Source organism: Astatotilapia calliptera, chromosome 1 (genome assembly GCF_964374335.1).
Source record: "Astatotilapia calliptera chromosome 1, fAstCal68.1, whole genome shotgun sequence".
In the NCBI taxonomy this organism is placed as follows: Eukaryota; Metazoa; Chordata; class Actinopteri; order Cichliformes; family Cichlidae; genus Astatotilapia; species Astatotilapia calliptera.
The window spans coordinates 18,593,041-18,612,251 of NC_137422.1; the positions used below are offsets into that span (position 1 = coordinate 18,593,041).

A 19,211-nucleotide genomic window follows, 5' to 3' on the forward strand; every position below is an offset into this window, starting at 1 on the left:
TAATTGAAATATCAAACACAACCTCTACACCCTGCAGACGTGACTGCGCCGCTCCTCAAAGTCACCACTACTCTTTGACATATCAAGGAAATCTCTAACCTTCCTCTCTCTACACTTCAAATATATCTGTTTTCTGAAAGGTTGAAATATCAATTTCCAAGTGAAATTAGAACTTTACACGGGCAACACTTTTATCTGAAGGGGCACAGTTTCTCTATTCCTGTGTGTGCGTGTGTGGAGAGACAGACATGCACAGGAAGGAAGGCTGAAGTCGAGATTAAGGTCTGTACAACTAGCTGGTAACACACTCAGTGGCTCAGCCTCCTATTTGAAGAGGGACGGAACCATCTGTGTGGCACAGGATCTGTTTCCAGGAGATAACGACATTTTTAATTTCACAAATACTGTAAGGGGAGAGAGAGAGTGCAAATGTGAGAGACATGCCTTCCTTCCCAATCTCTGTCTGCACGGTCGCCCCGTTGCAGCACTTCCCCAGACGTCCAGAGAGGACGTGTTTTCGAGTGGAGGCCTTAATAACTTCAGTCTGTGTTCCTTTGCGCTTGTTTATCCCACGCCTGTGATAAAGGGCTCGATGTGGGGCAGAAGGAAAGGGAGGGATTCATTATATCATGTAGCGGTGGCGATTTGCACTTCCCATTTTCTCTGCCGGCCTGTTCGCTTGGCGTGATTAAAACACAGCTCGGTGCTACTGTAGATTAGCCCAGCTGTATCCTGTGTCAGAGTCTGATCTGAGCACATTTCCTACAATGAAGTAGAAAGGGTGGGAGGTGACAAGATGTAGCAGTGGGAATGGGACTAGGAAAAGAAAGGGGTCAAAAGAAGGTCAGAGGTGAGTGACCAGGCGAGGAAGTAAAAAAAGGTGAGGAGGGATAGCGGGAGGTGAAATGGGCACAAGATAAGGAAGGGAGGAGGAGGAAGGTTGTTCTTCTTGGCTGTAGCTGTCAGCATTTCAGCTACATACTGTGGTGACACTGGTTTGAACCTGCATTCACAACCGGGTGTTTATGTGAGCTACAAATGCGCCTCGTTTGAAAAATGCATAATTGAAGGTGCAATTTGTGAATGCTTTATATTTTGATGAATTTTTGAAGAGTCAATTCAACAAATAATTTTCAGAAATGCTTAGCTATAAAGGGTGAGTTTTCAACCATGAATGTTCCAGATAAAGTAATTCAAGCATCTCACCTGCTGTGAGAAAGCTGGAGAAAAGACACCTGATAATTCCAGTGAAAACAGTATTATTACTAGATATGCCTGTGTGTGTGCTGTGGCGCTTAAGAATATGAGTGGATATGTGCACATTTGGGAGAAAGCAAAAGGAAAAGAGAGAAAGAGTGATATTTCAAACACACAATTGGGGTTTTACTTGGCCTCCACCCACCGCTCTGCTCCCACGCTGTGGCGTCAGCAGGCCAGCCATCCAGCGAGTGTGTTTCTCATTCCATCAGATGTTGGGAAGCTGCTCGCTTCTTGACTCTAGTCTCTGACATTCTCCATCTCCCCAGAGAGGCTGGGCAGCCTTGTCACAGTAATGTCAAACACATGTGGAGCAGACCAGAGAACGGCCGACCAAAAACACACACACACACACAAAAGACAGAGGACTGAGCAGCAGGCATCCAGAACCACGCTGGTTTACCCCAGTGTGCATCAGGATAAACAGCACCGAAACTATAGAGATGCTGCACCTCATCATTTGCTCTCATAAATTTACACAAAAAGCACAAATTTTCATATCGCTCTCACTGATCTCACTTCAACTGTGTAATAAGCACACTGTTCCTCTGCTGTGAGCAACAGTTCTGCAAAGAACTGCCAGAGAGCAAAAGTCAACTAAGCTGGATGTTTCTCTACATCACAGATGTACAGTATAACTCCCCTGTTAGTCTGAACACACGCAAATATACACTGAGGGCTGCAACAACTGGAACCAACAACTAGTGACTGGCTTCTGTACAATTTGCAGTTTTAGAGTTACTGAAACCATAAGTGCTGTGTTTTTTTCTCTTTATCTATTAATGCATAATCTTCTCAAATTAAAGGCAAGGCCATGTGACTTCCTACAATCAGCTAATCAGAGCAACTGGTGAGCGACAACTTGTATGACAAAGAAGAAGACAATCAGGGGAGTGTACATATGTCAAACAACACAAATATGAACTACTTCAACTTATTTTCACCATAAACTTTGCTGCTATAGTGTTTGATATAGAATAGTGTGTTATTCATATAAGGTTTGCTTCTTAATTAATTAGATATAGTACACACAGCTCCTCCGTTTAATGAGGAAATCACTCACACATAAACCCATCAAAACATCTTCAAAACTGGGATTGCGATTTTTTTTCTTTTTGTACCACTGACTAAACTTTGCAGAAAAGAGAGGAAGAAATGAAAGATCATCTTCTCAAACCGCCTCGTCTTGTTTATTTCTTCTTCTCTTTGCTGAATAGCGATTTTCCTTTTCAACACACTGTGTTTGAAATTTTTCAGCTAATACATCTACAGCATGAGGGTTTCTATAAATGTTTGTTGACTAGAGAAAGATATGTAAACACACGCAAACACAGGTTTTATATCTTTGGCCTGTGTCAGCCGCTTGACTTGTCTTGTTTGTGATGGCCCAGGTGTCTCTGTTGTGCTGACCACCTGACCGGCTCGCTGTGTGCTTGCAGCTCCCGCCCACCCAGGGCCATCTGCTCCACTCATTAATTAGGAGGCAGCCAGTTTCACCTGCACTGCCTGCATTTAGATCCCAATAATTAACACACACAAACGCACACAGACACATACTCAACAAGCCCACACACCCATATAACAAACACATAAGCTGAGGCATCAAGTCAAAGTATAAGCGAGAGCCTTTTCTCTGTTAGACACTGAAGGCTTCTATCATCTCCATTTCTGCTGTTGAATGCCTGATATGTAACTCACTGATAAACTAATGAGGTATAACAAACAAAAGAGAAAGCCATCTTGAAGGGAATGGAAGTGAAGTACACTGGCCTGTGGTTTTGCTTGATGCCTTTTCTTCTGAGGAAAAGTGGTCCTATTACTCAAAACCTGTGGTTGTTTCCCTCTGTATATATAAAACAGCAGACATCCTATCCGTGCACCTGTAGTAGATGGGAACTGAACAAACACTCTGCAGGCTCGGGTCATAATGAATGGCCAGCCTTTTAAGAGAGCTACTTAATGATGAAGTGGGGACATCTGCCCTAGCAGGCAGCAGGCCCTCCTGGTCTGAGCGATTGGGCAGCCGGCACTGGGAAGGAGAGAGGACGAGATGCTCACTTGGTGGTGATGGAAGTATAATGTGCGGTGAGGCAGGGTGTCTGCACTGCGGTTTCACCTCTGCAACCTCCCATCTATTGTTCAAGACTATTATCAACTGTTCAATTATTCAGATGATATTTACCAGGGCCAATTACACGGGGCCACATCCTGCAGAGAAAATGGCCGGAGTGTTTTACTGTTGCACTTGCATGCGGAAGAGTGCGCTGCTGAGGCTGTTCAAGTGGGGCTCAGAAACCTTTGGCTGGACTTGTTTTCTTCGCTGGGAGTGTCTCCACACTCACAAGAGTTATTATGAGCCGTCCAGTCCTTTATAACCCACTTCTCTAGTGCCTCCACAGAATGGTCTCACCGCAGTGACACGTAAAAGGTTATCCCTCAAAGCTGTTCAAATCTTAACATAAACAAACACTCGTGACACCATACCTTGCACTACACTGTTTTGGGGCACCGAGCAGTTCAGTTAAGGGTAAATGCCTAAATGTATCCCTTCACACCCATTGCCTTCATCCAGACCAAATTCACAGAGACCAAAGATTTTGTGTCACCACTTTGTCTCAGCATCACTTTGATGTGTAGCACAGACTCATGTGGCGAACAACTCATGACCTCCCCTTGCTCTGTCTTTCAGTGTCTCTGTCTTTTTATGTCTAATCTCAGCTCTAAAGAATTAAAAGTACAGGAAAAGAGAAAAGTTCATATAGCACTACTGATATTAATAGCAACAATAATATTATTAGAGTCACTTTTTCCTGCCCCTGTAACTGTCTCTTGTTACCAGTGTTATTCAATTCAATTATATTTACAAGGCAACATCCTACAGTGGCCCAGCAGTAACCATCTAAAGACATCATAACACGCAAAGCGACAAAAAAAAGGCAAAAGCAAAGGTTATCCAGTATCCTGATCTTCACCTTCACACAAAACATTGAATGCTTACAATAATGTGAAAGTTTACACTTGAAATATTTTAGTATTTAAAGCTTTTCCATTTAAAACATCGAAAGGGGGAATTAAAAATAATGCATGCCAATAAAAATAATAATAGACATGTTTTTTTAAAGGCGTTTTGCCGTAGTTTCACTCAAAACTGACTTTTGCAGGTTGTACTTACTTTATGAAGGTCGAGGTCAAGCTGAGGTAACAGTAGCGGAGATAATCCACACCAAATAGTTTCTAAAACCGATTTTTATATGTCATCTCAATCCTCATCATTTGAAAATAATAATAATAATAATAAAGCTTTGTCGCGGTCTTATTCCTTATTTTTCTGTCTTTGAAATATTGAGAGGAAAGAGCGAGAGTCTAGCAGGAAAAAACAGACGGTTTAACTTTCCTTTGGGTGTTCAGTAGGGGGTCTTGACTTTCCAGGTTTAATAAATTATGAGGTATTTCACTTCTCAGTTATATCGAAAAACGTATAAATAAAATCAAAGCCAGAGCTCTTGGATCTTTAAGCAGATTGATGTCTTTGGTTTTTGCAGTCTGAGTTGTTGTTTTTGTTTTTTTCTTTTAAAGCAAAAATCAGAACTTGTCCCAGGCATGTAAATCCGCACTCTTGCTCATTTTAACCATCCCAGATCGAAGAAGGAAAAACACAGCCGAGTTTCACCTGCAAAAACCCCCAAATATATCTATCTATCTATATATATATTTTTTAAAGCGAACAAAACTATTAACCTGTCGCTACTGCAGAAATCATCGCATCTCCCAGGCAAAAACCCCCTGAAATTATAAAGATGCGGATCCTCTGTTCGGCAGGGTGCGTCTATTATTCCTCCTGTTACAACTTTAAAACCCTCCTTTTTTAACTTCACAGTTAAGCCACAGTCCGTGGTGTCAGGAGCGACTCCTTGTACATCCGACGAAACGAAGTGACCTTCTTCTTTTTCTGTCTCTTTTAAAAATGTTTAAGCACACAGTCAACCTACAGCCCGTGGACAGGCTGCTCCACCACCACGCTTCTCAGTACGGCACTTCTCCGACGCGCTGTCTTTCAGTGTTGTGGTCTTTAAAGAAAAAAAAAGAGGAACGCAAAAAAAAAAAAAGAAAAAAAAGCTTCACTTCCAAAAAAGAAAATCACATTCGGCTGAGCAGATCTGACGGTTTATTTTCCTTTGGATTCACAATTTGGGATTTGCAGACTTGTTTTGTCTTCTTCACTGATGAGTGGAGCTGGCGGGGCCACTGTGCGCAGTAACCGCGGCTCTCTCCTCCTCCTCCTCTCTCTCTCTGTCCTCGCTGTAGCCTTCTGTCTGCGTTTAAACACCATCTGGAGCTCCTAACCTCTCTCTCTCCCTCCCTCTCTCTCTCTCTCCCTCTCTCTCTCGGGTACCATCATAGGCGAGAGCTGGCAGCTATTGTGCAGGAATCCTTTCTAAATTGAAAAAGATCCAACATTGCACATTGTAAACCCCGCATTTGTCCAAAGTTATTAAAAATATGCGATTTAACCAGTAAAACCTTGCTAAAAAAAACCCACATCTGCAGTTCTCCAATAAAATGCAGGCAAAAATGAATAATAATAATGAGCTGGATGAAGATGTATCGTAATGACATTATATGGCTGTATGGTTTGTAATATATAGCCTATCCTTTCCTACCTATATATTTTTTTAGAAGTTTTTTTTAGAAGCTAAACAGCTCGAATCCAAAAGCTCTGAGACTGAGTGAAATACAACTCTTTTACCGTCCCGCTGTCTGCCCGTGGGGGCCGCTGTTTCCTCATATCAGGACGAGGGGACGACAAGGAAGGCAGATTATATTTACTTTAACACTTGGGGGGAAACCACAAGCTTTCTGAGAACTGAATGAATGCAAAAGAATGCGTCTGTCGGCATGTGACCATACGCCAATAAACGCAACGCGTCTCGTAAAAGTGACAGTTTCCCTTTATGTTCAAGTGTTGTCCTTAATAGTCAAGTCAGTGGATTGTTGTAAAGAAGGATAGAAGGACGATTCGTCTTGTAAAAGAGCTCTATAAATGTGCCCCATATCTTCCCACCCATATACTTGTTTCAACTGCGATCACACGTGGCAACATTAGTATTCCCACTTTGCAATGGATTCATGAATGATGACTGCTTCAGCCTTTAATCCTTCTCATTTGATGTAACATCTTTCCGAGGATGACGAATGACAATTCAAAAAAATAACAATTATTTTAAATGGACTAATCTGTCTTTTTTTTTTTAATCAATTCATTAGCACGTCAATAAAATTTCAGCAGTTTAAACGGTGAAAAATGTCCATCGGAAGTTTCCAGAAGCAAGAAGATGTTCTGCTCTCCGGATCAGCAATCCCAAACTTTTTCATTTATTTATTTAGAAAACGCAGTTTTATTTTTAGGTTTCTTTTAAATCTGAAAACAATAATATTAAGTACCCATAAATATATAAAGTAATATGAATGCATTGTCCTAAATAGGTAAACAAATACACTGGATAGGCAGACAGAGATACACAAAGAGCGACAGCAAAAAAGGCAGGTACAGTACATCTGCCTCCTCTATAGTGAGAATCCTCCACCTGTCCACACTGGTCTGTTAGTCTCTTTGCCCCACCCACCTGCCCTCTCTCCCTCCAACAGACACACATAGCCATGGAAGGGGACAGAAGACAAAGCTGACACCCTTCTGACCCCTTCTGCGTCGACAGAACAAACAGAACCAGCTTGTAAAGTACACACAGACAGCTGCTGTGCCCTGACTCCAGTCTCACCAGCCTTCGCCAGCACTGAACGCAAATGCTGCCGTCGTATGGAGACTTCTGAAAAAGCCCTCCACTGCTGATTAAATAATGTGAGCAAGTGCGCAGGGGGGGAAGCCCCGTTCCTCTCTGACTGGAACAGTTCCCTGCACGGCTGATGAGAGGCAATAACTTCAGGTAACGTCAGCACCAGGTGCCAATGTTCTTTTTTTTCTTCAAGCCACAATATCTGATCAAGCTGTTGCTGCAAATGTGATCAAACCAACAAAAGCAGGAGAAATACACCGCAAGATTACACACATAAACTGATGCATGGGACATTACAAGGGTGAATCTCCCACAGACTGGGTAGCTAGCGCTAAACTTCAGAGTTTTGGCCCTAAAGCAGCTCTGTATACATGCATGTTGCAGTGTGTGTGCGCACCATTGGTGACTTATTTGCTCTCTGCAGAATACTGAGAAAGGAAGAGATATGTGTGTCTCTGTGTGGCCCTGAGCGACAGAAAGGTAGGCGATGGGGGTTGCATCCAAAGAAAGGATTCCTGTCAAGGTGACAGCTCGGAGATTGACAGGATGCTATTCTCTTCGGGAACAGCGTCAGTCAACCTGTCAGCCTCCCTGTACGACAGCCTCTCACTCCTCTTAATTTGGCCTTTTGTTGAGCGGTCACCGGGTTAGCTCTGACACTCCATGTGGCCAGCCCGATAAACTGCACAATGAAACACACTCACGCAAGGTGGGAACTCGCCTCGATGAACTCTCTGTGGCATAATACTGTGACTGGAAGTCCCTTTGATGGCATTAATGACAAAAACAGCTTTGTCTTCCCCGCCTTTTCATTCTCTATCTCCCTGTCACACCACAAACACCCCCACCCTCCACCTTCCAACCATTGCTCTGGATTCTATTATGTTGGCAGCATCTTCTGGGTAGTTGAGCACAAACTGAGACAGAAGAACTCAGTTCGGTCATTGTGCTGCTTTGGAAATGACTATTTCTGTTTGTGTGTGTCAGACTAAAAGCAAGAAAGAAAGAGAGAAGTTTTGCAGCATTTCCTCCTCTTGCACATTGTAAATCCTTTCCTATAGTGGCAGTCACAGGCTAGTGTGTTGAAAGGAGATAAGGCCCTGAGCCGGCTGAAAGGAACGCTAGACCCATTGTGTCCCTGCGCTCTTCTCCCTTCTGCTATCCTTTCCTCTGTCGTGCGCGTTCAACAGACCACACGTTCGTGGAGCTACCATTAATGTCACCAGTGTAGGCACATTTTGATCAAAAGAACGGGGGGGGGGGGGGGTTAACTGCACCGAGTTATGCTGTTTGATAGAAACGATTAGAATCATACCGAGCCTCCTCTCCTCTGAGTCACATGCATCGTTTGTGAATATGACTCGTGTACTTTAAACTCTATTTTCTTTGATAAAGCACTTAACGGGATGTTTATCTCTCACTTTGTATTCCAGCATCTTAAATGTGTGCAGGTCCTCCAGCTGCTCCATCATATTATGAAAGAGAGAGTCTTCCTGTAATATGGCGTGGTGTAACGGATCATTGACCCACCCACTCAAGCACACACGGCGGAATGCTGCTTTTACAAATTGCACCCATAGACCCCCTGACATTTTGTTTGCAATCAAGCAGGAAAGTATCGCCTGTTTGAATCATCCAGGCATGATGGGAATCGTAAATTCAATCCATGCTCTTGGACCAAGTACTTCATTTCCAGTATTGTCATCTTCAACTAATAAGAGTACTATCTATTACGGCATTACTGTAGATGCTCCAGCATATGCAATGAAGCTGATTAATTACCCACTCTATGTGCTTTGGTTAAATTCTGCATTTCAGATGGTGAAATTTGCCACGAGTATCGCAGGGATGTGTTTCATTCATAGTGTTACAACCAAATATGGCTTCAGAGGACTTACACGCTGGCATGAAGTTTTCTTTAACCAGAGTGCTAGGCTATGTGTACACGTGGTCATATCTGACCAAGAGAAGTGCAAACTTACAAAAGAGGAAGTGACATCTGATCAAATCAAGTGTTGACTCAAGAGCAGGATATGCAGCCTGAGCGAGGCGAGGGGGGACGGACAACAGCCAGTAAAATGTCTGCAGGCAGGTGAACGCGTCCCATACGTTCACATGAAAAAGTCAGTGCTAAGTATGTCTGTGTTTCCCAAGAGACAATATGTGTGTGTGTGTGTGTGTGTGTGTGTGTGTTTGTGTGGAAGCAGACAGTTGGTGGTGCTGGCACTGGAGATAGTGAGTAGAGGGGGATGAGGCGCTGTATCAAGTTGTGAACATCTGTTCCTCATAGAAACCACAAAGCTGGTACTGAGGAAATAAAGAGGATAACTGCTCTACTGCTCTCTCTCTCTCTTTCACACACACACACACACACACACACACACACACACACACACACACACACACACACACACACACACACACACACACACACACACTCATCTCACTTTTTTCCACTCCTTGTTTACTCAGTACTTTTACCTCTTCTTGCATCACTATCAGCATCCATGTTTTTCCAACATTTTTGATCATCCATTCCACATTTATTTTCTCATATCTCTGCTGGAAATCCAGTGATGTAATCATTAAGCAATGGATAAGTGCACACAGCCGATGGTATATTTTTCATGTAGATGAAGTTTCAAAATACTATTACAAAATATGTCCCGTAGTTCTAGATGCGATAACAATTATGTAAGCTGGACTTCTAAGAAAGAGTGACATGGCGAAACCGCAAGACCAAGCATTTACAAAGAAGGAGGACAAAAGATAAACTGATCCACAGACTTAAAACTAAACAAAAGCACATGTGGTTGATTTTCCAATCCTAAAGTCAAAACTGTAAATGGATAGTTAATTAAGCTTTAGTCAATATCTAGTTTGCTTTTGACAATCAATAAGATTATTATTAAAGCCTCTAGTCACCCGTAGCCTCGTGCAGTCCTCAGAGATTTTGGTCCAGATTGTCATAACACGGTTGCTGCAGATTTATCAGCTTGACATACACGATGAGTCTCCCGCTCCACTACACCCTAACAGTGCTCTGTTGGACTGAGATCTGGTGACTGTGGAGGCCAGTTGAGTACAGTGAACTCATGTTCAAGAAACCAGTTTGAGATGATTTGAGTTTTGTAACCCAGTGGATTATCCCGCTGGAAGCAGCCGTCAAAAGATGGGCACACTGTGGTCATAAAAGGTTAGACATGGCCAGCAGCAGTATTCATTTAAGCTGTGAAGCTGAGTTTAATAGTGGTCATTTGATATTAAGGGGGTCAGTGTAAACTGTAGCATCAGTTTCCCGTTCTCAGATGACAGGTTTTGATCACTGTGGCGTTCTGTGTCTGCTTAAAGATTTGAATCAAGGTATGCAGAGATGCTCTGCATGCCTTTGCTGTAACGAGTAGTTATTTGAACTACTGTTGTCTTTCTCTGGGCTCAAAACCGAGGTTAAATCCCAGGAGAACAAGAATTTGTGAAATCCTCAGACCAGCCCATCTGGCAGAAACAACCATTCCCTGTTCCAAGTCATTTAAATCATTTTTTTTCCCTATTATGATGCTCGGTTTGAACTTCAGCAGGTTATCTAGACCATTTCCACAAACCTAGATGCACTGAGTTTCTACCATATGATTGACTGATTATATTTACACTTTACAGAGAAGCAGAACAGGTGTAACTAATGAAATAGCCGGTGGGTGTACACATAGTATTTATTACCGTGTAAAAAGTTTTATAAACATCAGCTGCAACTTAACAAACACGTGGCGGCTCACACATGATTTATAATACAGTTATTAGTATTACTCATTATTCTATTAATGAGTATTTCAGTGTTGACAGTGACAGTAAAACGTTTTAATTAACTATTTAAAATGACTATTATGAAGCGTAATTAAAAAGCTTTATTTAGAGTCTATGTTAGATGACTAATCGTGCAAACAGGTCTTTGGCAAGCCGGATAACAAAGAAAGCAACAAAGTTATGTGCTTATGTATTTATACGAAACTTATTACTGGTGAGATGCCTGTTTTTGTCAAAGAAAATTGTAAAGAATAGCCTCTTCATAGCTATAGAGGATTAGAGTTGGCACAAAATTACAAAGTCTATGATACAGCAGACATGAGCCAAGGCTTTGTTAGGGATTCTCTGCACCTTTTTCATCAAAGACCCTTGATTTAGTCCTTGCTGCTTTTCTTCTTCCTCTCTCCATCTCTCTCACTGCCTTACTGGCTCTATCTGGGCCTGCTGCGAGGTTGTGCGAGCGCTGGGTGGCAGTTCCTTATTGTACAGTGTCTATATGAGTGTGCGTCTGTGTGTATGTGTGAGTCTGTATGCTGTGTGCGACTGATAAGACCCAGGGAGAAGAGCCAGCATGCCGACATATTCTTGCCACCGCGGTTATCGCCTGTCGCAGCTGTGCCTGTGCTCTGCGACATCTGCTCCCTCACAGGAAGCCTATGCTGTGGCTCACAACACCTCTCCCTCACACACACACACACACACACACACACACACACACACACACACACACACACACACATATGTACATGCATGAACACATACTTTACTCCCGCTTCTCCATACAGTGAGAACATGTTACCGGACTGTACCCCCCCACCACCACACACACACACGCACGCACACACAGTTACATCAGGTAAACTACATGAGACAAAGAGCTGTGTTTATAGTTCTCAATGGCACATTTTGTTTTTCTCAGTCTACACATGTGTGCATGTGTGTGTGTGTGATGAATGGGCTGGAGCACCAACGCTGGAGTTCTACTGGGTTTTTATCACTGAATTACAGGGGGGGATGCTTATGACTAAGCCTAATTATAGAGGCCTTATCGCTGCAACGTTCACAAAGCTCATTACTGCCAAGAGACGGTATGCGCTGCAGGTAATTCACCACGTTGGGTATTAGTCCTCGCACTGGCTTACCGTTTCTACATATTTAGAGTCTATAAAATTAGGCTTTTAATGTCTGATTCTTAATGCATCTCTCTCTTCAAACCCTTCGCTGATTTAAGTGAAGGTTTTCATTTTTATACCTAAAGGCAGTGTTTTCACTTCTTTATGAATCAATTACATTTTTTTCTCTTTTTACTTTTTTTTTTTAACCTCACATGTCTTTTCATGTATTCCTCAGCTGTCTGCTCTCTTAAACCTGTCCATCTGTCATTCACCATTTTTGACCTTCATGTGTATTATGAAACCATTAAAGCTCAACAGTGAAACTCCAGAATCTGGTTCTGTTCCTTTTAGCTGCTTGGGGAAGCCCAGAGGAAGACACCCCCGGCTCACCCACCCAACCACCAAAAGCTCTAAAAACCTCTTTCCTTTTCCTTTCCAGCGCCCACAGGATAAATGTGCTCCACTGGGCTTGGTAACAACAAGGACAAGTTTATTCAATCTAGACTGGTAATATGAAGAAATGGGGGGGAGGGGGGGGGGGGGGCACGCAGACAAAAGACAAAGCGTTAAGAGAGCAATTTAACACCAGTTTTATTTGTTATAAAACAGGCCAAAAAAGGCCATGTTTTGATGCCCTTCTAACCTTGAATCCTTTTGCTTCAGTCATCAAATAGCAAGATGAAGAAACCTCACATAACCCCACATAGCATGTAGCACAAAGTCAACACAAACTGATTATACGTCAATCACTTGAACTTAATGAGCAGATCAGACCGCTGCGGGACCCTCCGTCACTCATCGCGATTAACACGATGCCAAAAGACCTTCATAAAAAAGGTCCTGTAAGATGACAAGCTCATACCTTCGCTATATCTGTAACGGCTGCTGGCCACCAGGTTGTGATCGAGGCTTCCAGGCTGGAGTATGTGGGCAGTGAATTTATCCCTCAGCTCGCGGTGGCTGATAAGTGTGACGGTAGGGACACGTGGAGCAAACGCTGGAACAGCTCTCAGGTCAGCCCTCTTCTGGCGCTCCAAATGGACCTCAGCAGACATGTTCGGACTTTCCTGTTTATTTGAGAGGTGAGAGGCTTGGAGCATGAGGGACATGCTCTTTGAAACTCTCTGGCGCACACTGGCAGCTTGCAGGTTCAACCGTGGAAGCAGCAACAGCACACTTAACACTAAAAGTTAGTATTACCTCCAAAGGCTTTCCTGCTGAATGTTCTCGTTCAGTTTCACTTGAGGATTTCCATGTGTTTCTTTACAATTTCTAGTTTTGCCTTTGAGGGCCCAGTGGATCATTCTGTGACCCGCTGAGCTGTTGTACACATACACGGACTTAGCTTCACTTAAGGCTCCAAAAATTGAAATAGACAGTAACAGCCAGCCTTTCCTTATATTCCTTTCATTCCTTCAGTGAATAAGTTTATCCTGGTTGAAGTATTCCTGGAATCTTCTGGTGTTTTTTTCTTTGCCTCTTGCCTGCGTGCAGGAAAGAGAAATAGATTGTAGTTGTATTCTGTTTTTTCACAAGTAAGTCTTTGTCCTTAACCGCTGTTCCCTTTAACATGGCACATCTTGCATGTAAATCCCCATTTCTTTCTTCTTCTTGGTTCACCCGATCCTCTCAGTCGCTCTTCTCTTCTCCCCAGCAGAGTGTGTGGGAGTTAATCAAGAGTGTGTGTGTGAGTGTCAAAGGCAGGTCAGCTTGTCTTGTGGCTCTGGCTGAGGGGTTGTGCTCTCATCTGAACCCTCCTCCTCCTGCCTGCCACAACAGCTCAAAAGAGAAGTGAGTGCTTGGATGTCACACTATCTGTGTGTGTGGTTATTTTTTCTGTCTTGAGGCTAACACCCCTGGGGAGGCCAGGCAGCAGTGCTGCTTGCGGTGATAGCTGCAGACAGCAGCACGCAGCAGGACCTGGGCCTCAGTCTGGGCTTCCTCTGTCAGGAACCAGCTGTGTCGGCCAGAAACCGCTCCTTCCCTTACTGCATCCTCCCTTCAGAGGTGCCCTCCTTTGCTTCTGTGCACCTTGCCCGGTGGCTATAATGATGCCGTCTGTGCTCCCTTGTTCAAAATCCTTCCTTGTTGTTCTTCCCCCTGTTTAATTTTTGGGTTTTGATTCAAACCAGTTACTTCATCATCCGGATTTTTCTTCTGCCTTGCTGCAAAACAACACACCAAAAAACTTTGGATGTTTCGTTTTTGTATATTTCATGGAAGTTTACAGAACAGGACAACAGGAAATACAACAAAAGCCAAAGTAACTGTTTATCAAACTGTACACAGAACTGGAACACAGCAAATCAATTAACCAGCTGACTTTCCTATAATAATCTGCTCTTATACCAACACACACACAGAGATGTATCTCAAAAGTTTATAATATTAATCCATGTTTTTATTAACTCCTAAAAAGTAGATGCTCAGGACTTTTTAGTCCTGGCTTGGTTCATGGTAGACAGATATTTAGTCAAAGTAGTTATGGGACACAGCTATCTATTTTGTTATTTTTAATATACATCATAGGACTAAAAAGCTAGAAGTTGGCCATCAATTCTCCTGACCAGTGATAATATTAATCGTAATAAATGTGTTTATTTCAATTAATTAATAAAGAAATACTTTGATTTCAGGTTAAATATAAATATTAAAGTAGCATACTAATTGTCAAAACTCATATTTACCATTATAGCACCATAATAGGTCATAATAGAAATATAAAAATGCAGTTAACAACTTCAATATTCTCTTTTTTTCACTAACCATTTCACCAGAAATTGAGTGGACAGGCCAACCGACCAAATCCACGTTTTACTTCTCTTTTTTTTTTTTTTTTTCGATAAATGAAGGGTTTCCCTGTGGAAGTTCTTTTTCCCCACTGATAGACAAATGGCGTGTCTTTATCCAAAAGACACATGCATATGTCTGCCTCATATTAGTCCAAAATAATAAAAAGCTTATAACTCATGTCCTCTGTGATTACTGACTGTCTGTATACACTTCATACTTCCTCAATGGCTTTCTGGTGTCGTTGACATCAGCCAAATTAAAGATCGTGACATGATAATTGTTTTGTCACTAATATTTTTAACTTTTTTATTCATTCCTACTACGTGTGAGCAACATGAAGCTGTTGCTGCAAAGTAGAAAGAAAGTAAGTAGGACTACAGCTGCAGTGGGAAAGAACATGCTGAAACAGGACACATGCTCTCACACACAGGAACCAAAGACATCGACTTTTACCTACTCTGGCCTCTGACCTGGGGGCTCATTGAACAATAACCATAACACAGAGTCCCAGCATTAACCCTCACTGCTGCTACACACACACACACACACATTTCCACACAATTTATGTTTGTGTATGTCGTTTACTGATGAGAGAAGTGAGAGGGGATGTGAGTACACAGATGTGCCAAGTGCCTGGTTGAAACTAACACACAGATGGTCATCAGCAGAGAGGAAGTGAGAGAAACCCATGTTGCTTTCTCTGACTTTGGGCGTGGGGAACAAACAGTGTGAAAGAGAGAGAGAGAGAGAGAGAGAGAGAGAGAGAGAGGGAGGGAGAGAGAGAGAGAGAGGGAGAGAGAGACCTGATTTCTCTATAAACCAACAGTGTGTGAAGAAGATGAAATTTAGGTGTTTTTTAATGTATTTTTATTAGAACAACCATTGGTGATTTCCCAGTCACAGGTATTCAAACACAGAACATCTGCACTCTGTTTTAAAGCTGATATAATTCTGAATAATAGCAACAATCAAACTGCTGTTACATTTCATTTAGGAGTTGATTCTCTGACGACATGATTGCATTTTGGCATGGATTTTTAGGGGGGTTAAATAAAAGAGCCCCGTCAGTGAAATGAAAATGAAAGCTTATGTTTGTTGGAGGATATGACAGCTCCTGAGAACATATGAGGAGAACATATGAGGAGGGGACGCTGATCATATGTTTGGAAACACATTACAAACAGCTACTGGGCCAGAAGATGGGGTAAGTTGAAAAAAGAGCAGAAATCAGCCCTACATTAGCTCTCGTAGGGAAGTTTTGATGTGTGACAAAAGAGATTTCTCTTTGGATTGTTTTGTGCTGTGATTCATAGTTTTTATCCAAATAGAAATAAGATGAAGAAATAAACAGGATCAAATAAGACCGAGTGGAATAAAAGAAAGTGATTTAGACACAAAACCTACAAAAAGACCTTTATTCACTTAACATCAAACAACATCTAAATTATTAAGTTCCTTAACTCTGACTGAACTGTTAAATCTTCTTGATTGTAATCCTTTCGTGTGCCTATATGCTTGATTATATATACATAAGCATGAAGCAGTAATGGGCAGAAAACAGATGAGTATCCGTTAAATGTAATCCCTATCCTATCCTATTTATATCCTATCCTATGTCAAAAAACACTAAATGTCTTCCTGAACGTATTTTTGGCTTTTTGCTTTGTGTGCCTCAATGTGAACATGTGAACACACACACACACACACACACACACACACACACACACACACACACACACACACACACACACACACACACACACACACACACACACACACAGAGTTTTCTCTGTTACCTGTTAGAGAAGCCTTTCCTCTCTTGCCTGCCCCCCTCCCCTCAGATGTTGGCAGGTATAAAATGAGTTTTGGGGGAGAGCGAGATAATGATTCCCCCATAATCACCAGAGGCCAGGTCTGGTTCTGGCAGGTGCTATCACAGTAGCGACCCAGTGGTGCCTTCTCCCCTGAGATAAGGTCAGGGGGATGATGCGAGGGAGGATGGTTGGAAGGGAGGAGCAGAAGAGGAGAAGAGAACAGGGCAGAGGGGGGCAAAACGTGAGTTACAGACGAGCGGCTAGCCTCGCCTTATCTCCCCCCAGCGGCTGCCACTGCTGGCTCCCAGATGCGGCGGGCCAGAGCAGCCGTGTCAGAGAGATCCCTCTATCAGCGACACGCAGGCACCCCTCGCCAAATACAACCCCAGCAGGAGGACACACCAGGACTTCATTACCTCTTTAAAACTCCAATCAGCATTCAGAGAGAGAAGCAAAATAATCTCTAACTTTGTTGCCGTATCAGAAATCCAGAGGAAACGCACAAAAACTGCGATTGTTGTTTTCTAGCCAGGTTATTAATTGTCTCGTCGCAACAGCAGCTCCAGTTCCCCTGCCTTAAGAACGCAAACACACACAGAGGTCTTTCAGCATGTTGGTCAGGGTTTAGACGAAGTGCAACTTTTCACCTTGTGCAACAAAAGTGAAGCTTGTGAAAGTCAGTGGTTGGGACGTCTGGCGTCTGGTGGCGAGAAGCAGCCATATGGTGAAGCGGCTCGCCTGCCTGTGAGACACCTGGCCACCACTAACTGGCTGAACTTTTCAACTCTGCAGCCGTCCTTATCACACTTTGACCGAACAAGGTTCTTCTAATGGAGTGACTGTGCGCAGATGCAGAAACACACAACTTTAATTTGACACCACTAACTGAAGATTAAACCTTCTAAGAAATTTGGGTTTGTTACACTGCTATGAAGCTACTTTTATAGCAACTTGAACATAAAATGCTTCATGTGTTTATACTTCGATGATCTAAATTCATAAAGTACCGGAACTGACAGCATTAGTGATACCCACTGAACCCACAGTAAACACAGCTCATGGGAATTTGTTTCCACTTGCAAGCAGTGATAAAAGGATGAATGAGAACACTCAAGGCTGGCGTGTCTTCCAAAAGAGACTAACTACAATGATCTTGGACCAGTGTGAGGAAGAGAGAAAACAACACAGTATACGCCGACAACCTCCTCATATCAGTGGAAACACCACCACCACTACCAGACAAATACGTCAGTCGAGGCTTGTTCGCCTTTTCTCTCGGTGGTGTTTTTAGAATACACACCTGTTTGGCAGAGACAGCTTCAGAAAAACCTCCAGATCTTAACAGAACTCTATAAGTTAAACCGTCCCCATCTGTCACAGTCGAGCTCCACACAGATGCACACTGAGCGCCTCCTCTTTTTTTATCCTTCTTACAGCAGACTTGGCACTCATTCAAGAACTGTCAAAGCACACCTGCTAAATTAAGCCGGGCCTCATACTCGCACAGACACAGAGGCACGAGTTCAGGAATACACACAGCAGACACATGTGCAGCTGGACGCACATCACCAAGTGCGCTCACATGTGGATGCTGATATATGGACACCTTGAGGTGACTGTTGTTGTGAATTGGCGTTATATGAAGAAAGCTGATCTGAATAGATTATGATATGGACTGCATGCGGTGTTTTAGATTATCTTCAACGGCCTGTTTAACTAATTTTTTTTTCCTTTGGTCAGTTTTTTTTGACAGATATGTTACATCAGGAAATTTGCTTTTGAAAAGTGCAATATGTTACTATAATTAGTCATATATAACAAGTCTATTGTGTCCCAGCTACATATAACCACATTTTTTTATTGCTGTACACACAAATATGTAATCTATTGATGCCCAACTCTCTTGACCCCACTAAACTCAGTCTCTTCCTTCTCTCTTCTTGTGGCTCAGCCGCTGAGCTGCTCTAAATAGGTGCCACTGTGAATTGGAGACAGATGGAAACGAAGGTTCCCCGCAGAGTGGTTCCCCTGCAGCTGTGCAGTGTACCCGGTGCCAGGGAGTGATGACAGCTCAGCAAGGGGCACCCGGAGAAATAGAAGACAGCACCATCTCCGTCTCACCCACGCACCCATCACCACACTCACACACACACACATGTACTCACACGGGCTGTGCAAAGGTGCAAAGAGGAGGGGTGTGAGCTCCAGTACTAGCCTCCAGGAATGTGAAAGTGGAGATTTAAGTGAGGAGACAAGCGATAGACAGCTATAACACAACACATTTCCACTGCTCTATGGCAACCAAACAAACAGACACACTAACTCATGCTTAAAGACTCATACATTAAATATTAGCGTAATAATTTCCAGTAAATGACAATGAAAGGGAAGTAAAGGGAAGTGTGTAGTGTTGGCTCTGAGTGTAAAGCATTTATATGATTGTTGTAAGAGAAAGTGTTTCCATTCTGGACTTTCCAAGATAATAAGGTTGTTAAAATGCTCCACTTCTATCTTCTGTTTGATATTAAATAAATAAATCATTTTTTATGAATTTATCTGTTTAACATTCAACTGTTCAGGTAATAATATTGCCAAGAGACCATGAGATAGTAGGCTGGCCAGTCCTTCAGTCACGAATG

The 19,211-nt window shown here is 42.7% G+C and overlaps 1 protein-coding gene across 13 annotated transcripts in view; it reads right to left on the reverse strand.

Annotated features, from left to right (window-relative positions):
* cbfa2t3 (CBFA2/RUNX1 partner transcriptional co-repressor 3) overlaps window positions 1–13,678 on the reverse strand; it is a 42,071-nt gene extending 28,393 nt beyond the window's left edge. For 7 of the 13 annotated variants that reach the window (XM_080294499.1, XM_026166206.2, XM_080294449.1 and 4 more), the window contains exon 1: window positions 12,828–13,678. In XM_080294499.1, the coding sequence (XP_080150625.1) occupies window positions 12,828–13,074 (247 nt within the window). In that variant the 5' untranslated portion in view covers window positions 13,075–13,678. Of the gene's footprint in view, window positions 1–4,429; window positions 5,575–12,827 lie in introns of those variants that run through there. The other 6 variants (XM_080294805.1, XM_080294597.1, XM_080294378.1 and 3 more) reach the window with 5 other exon arrangements.
* Window positions 13,679–19,211: the final 5,533 nt, after the last annotated feature.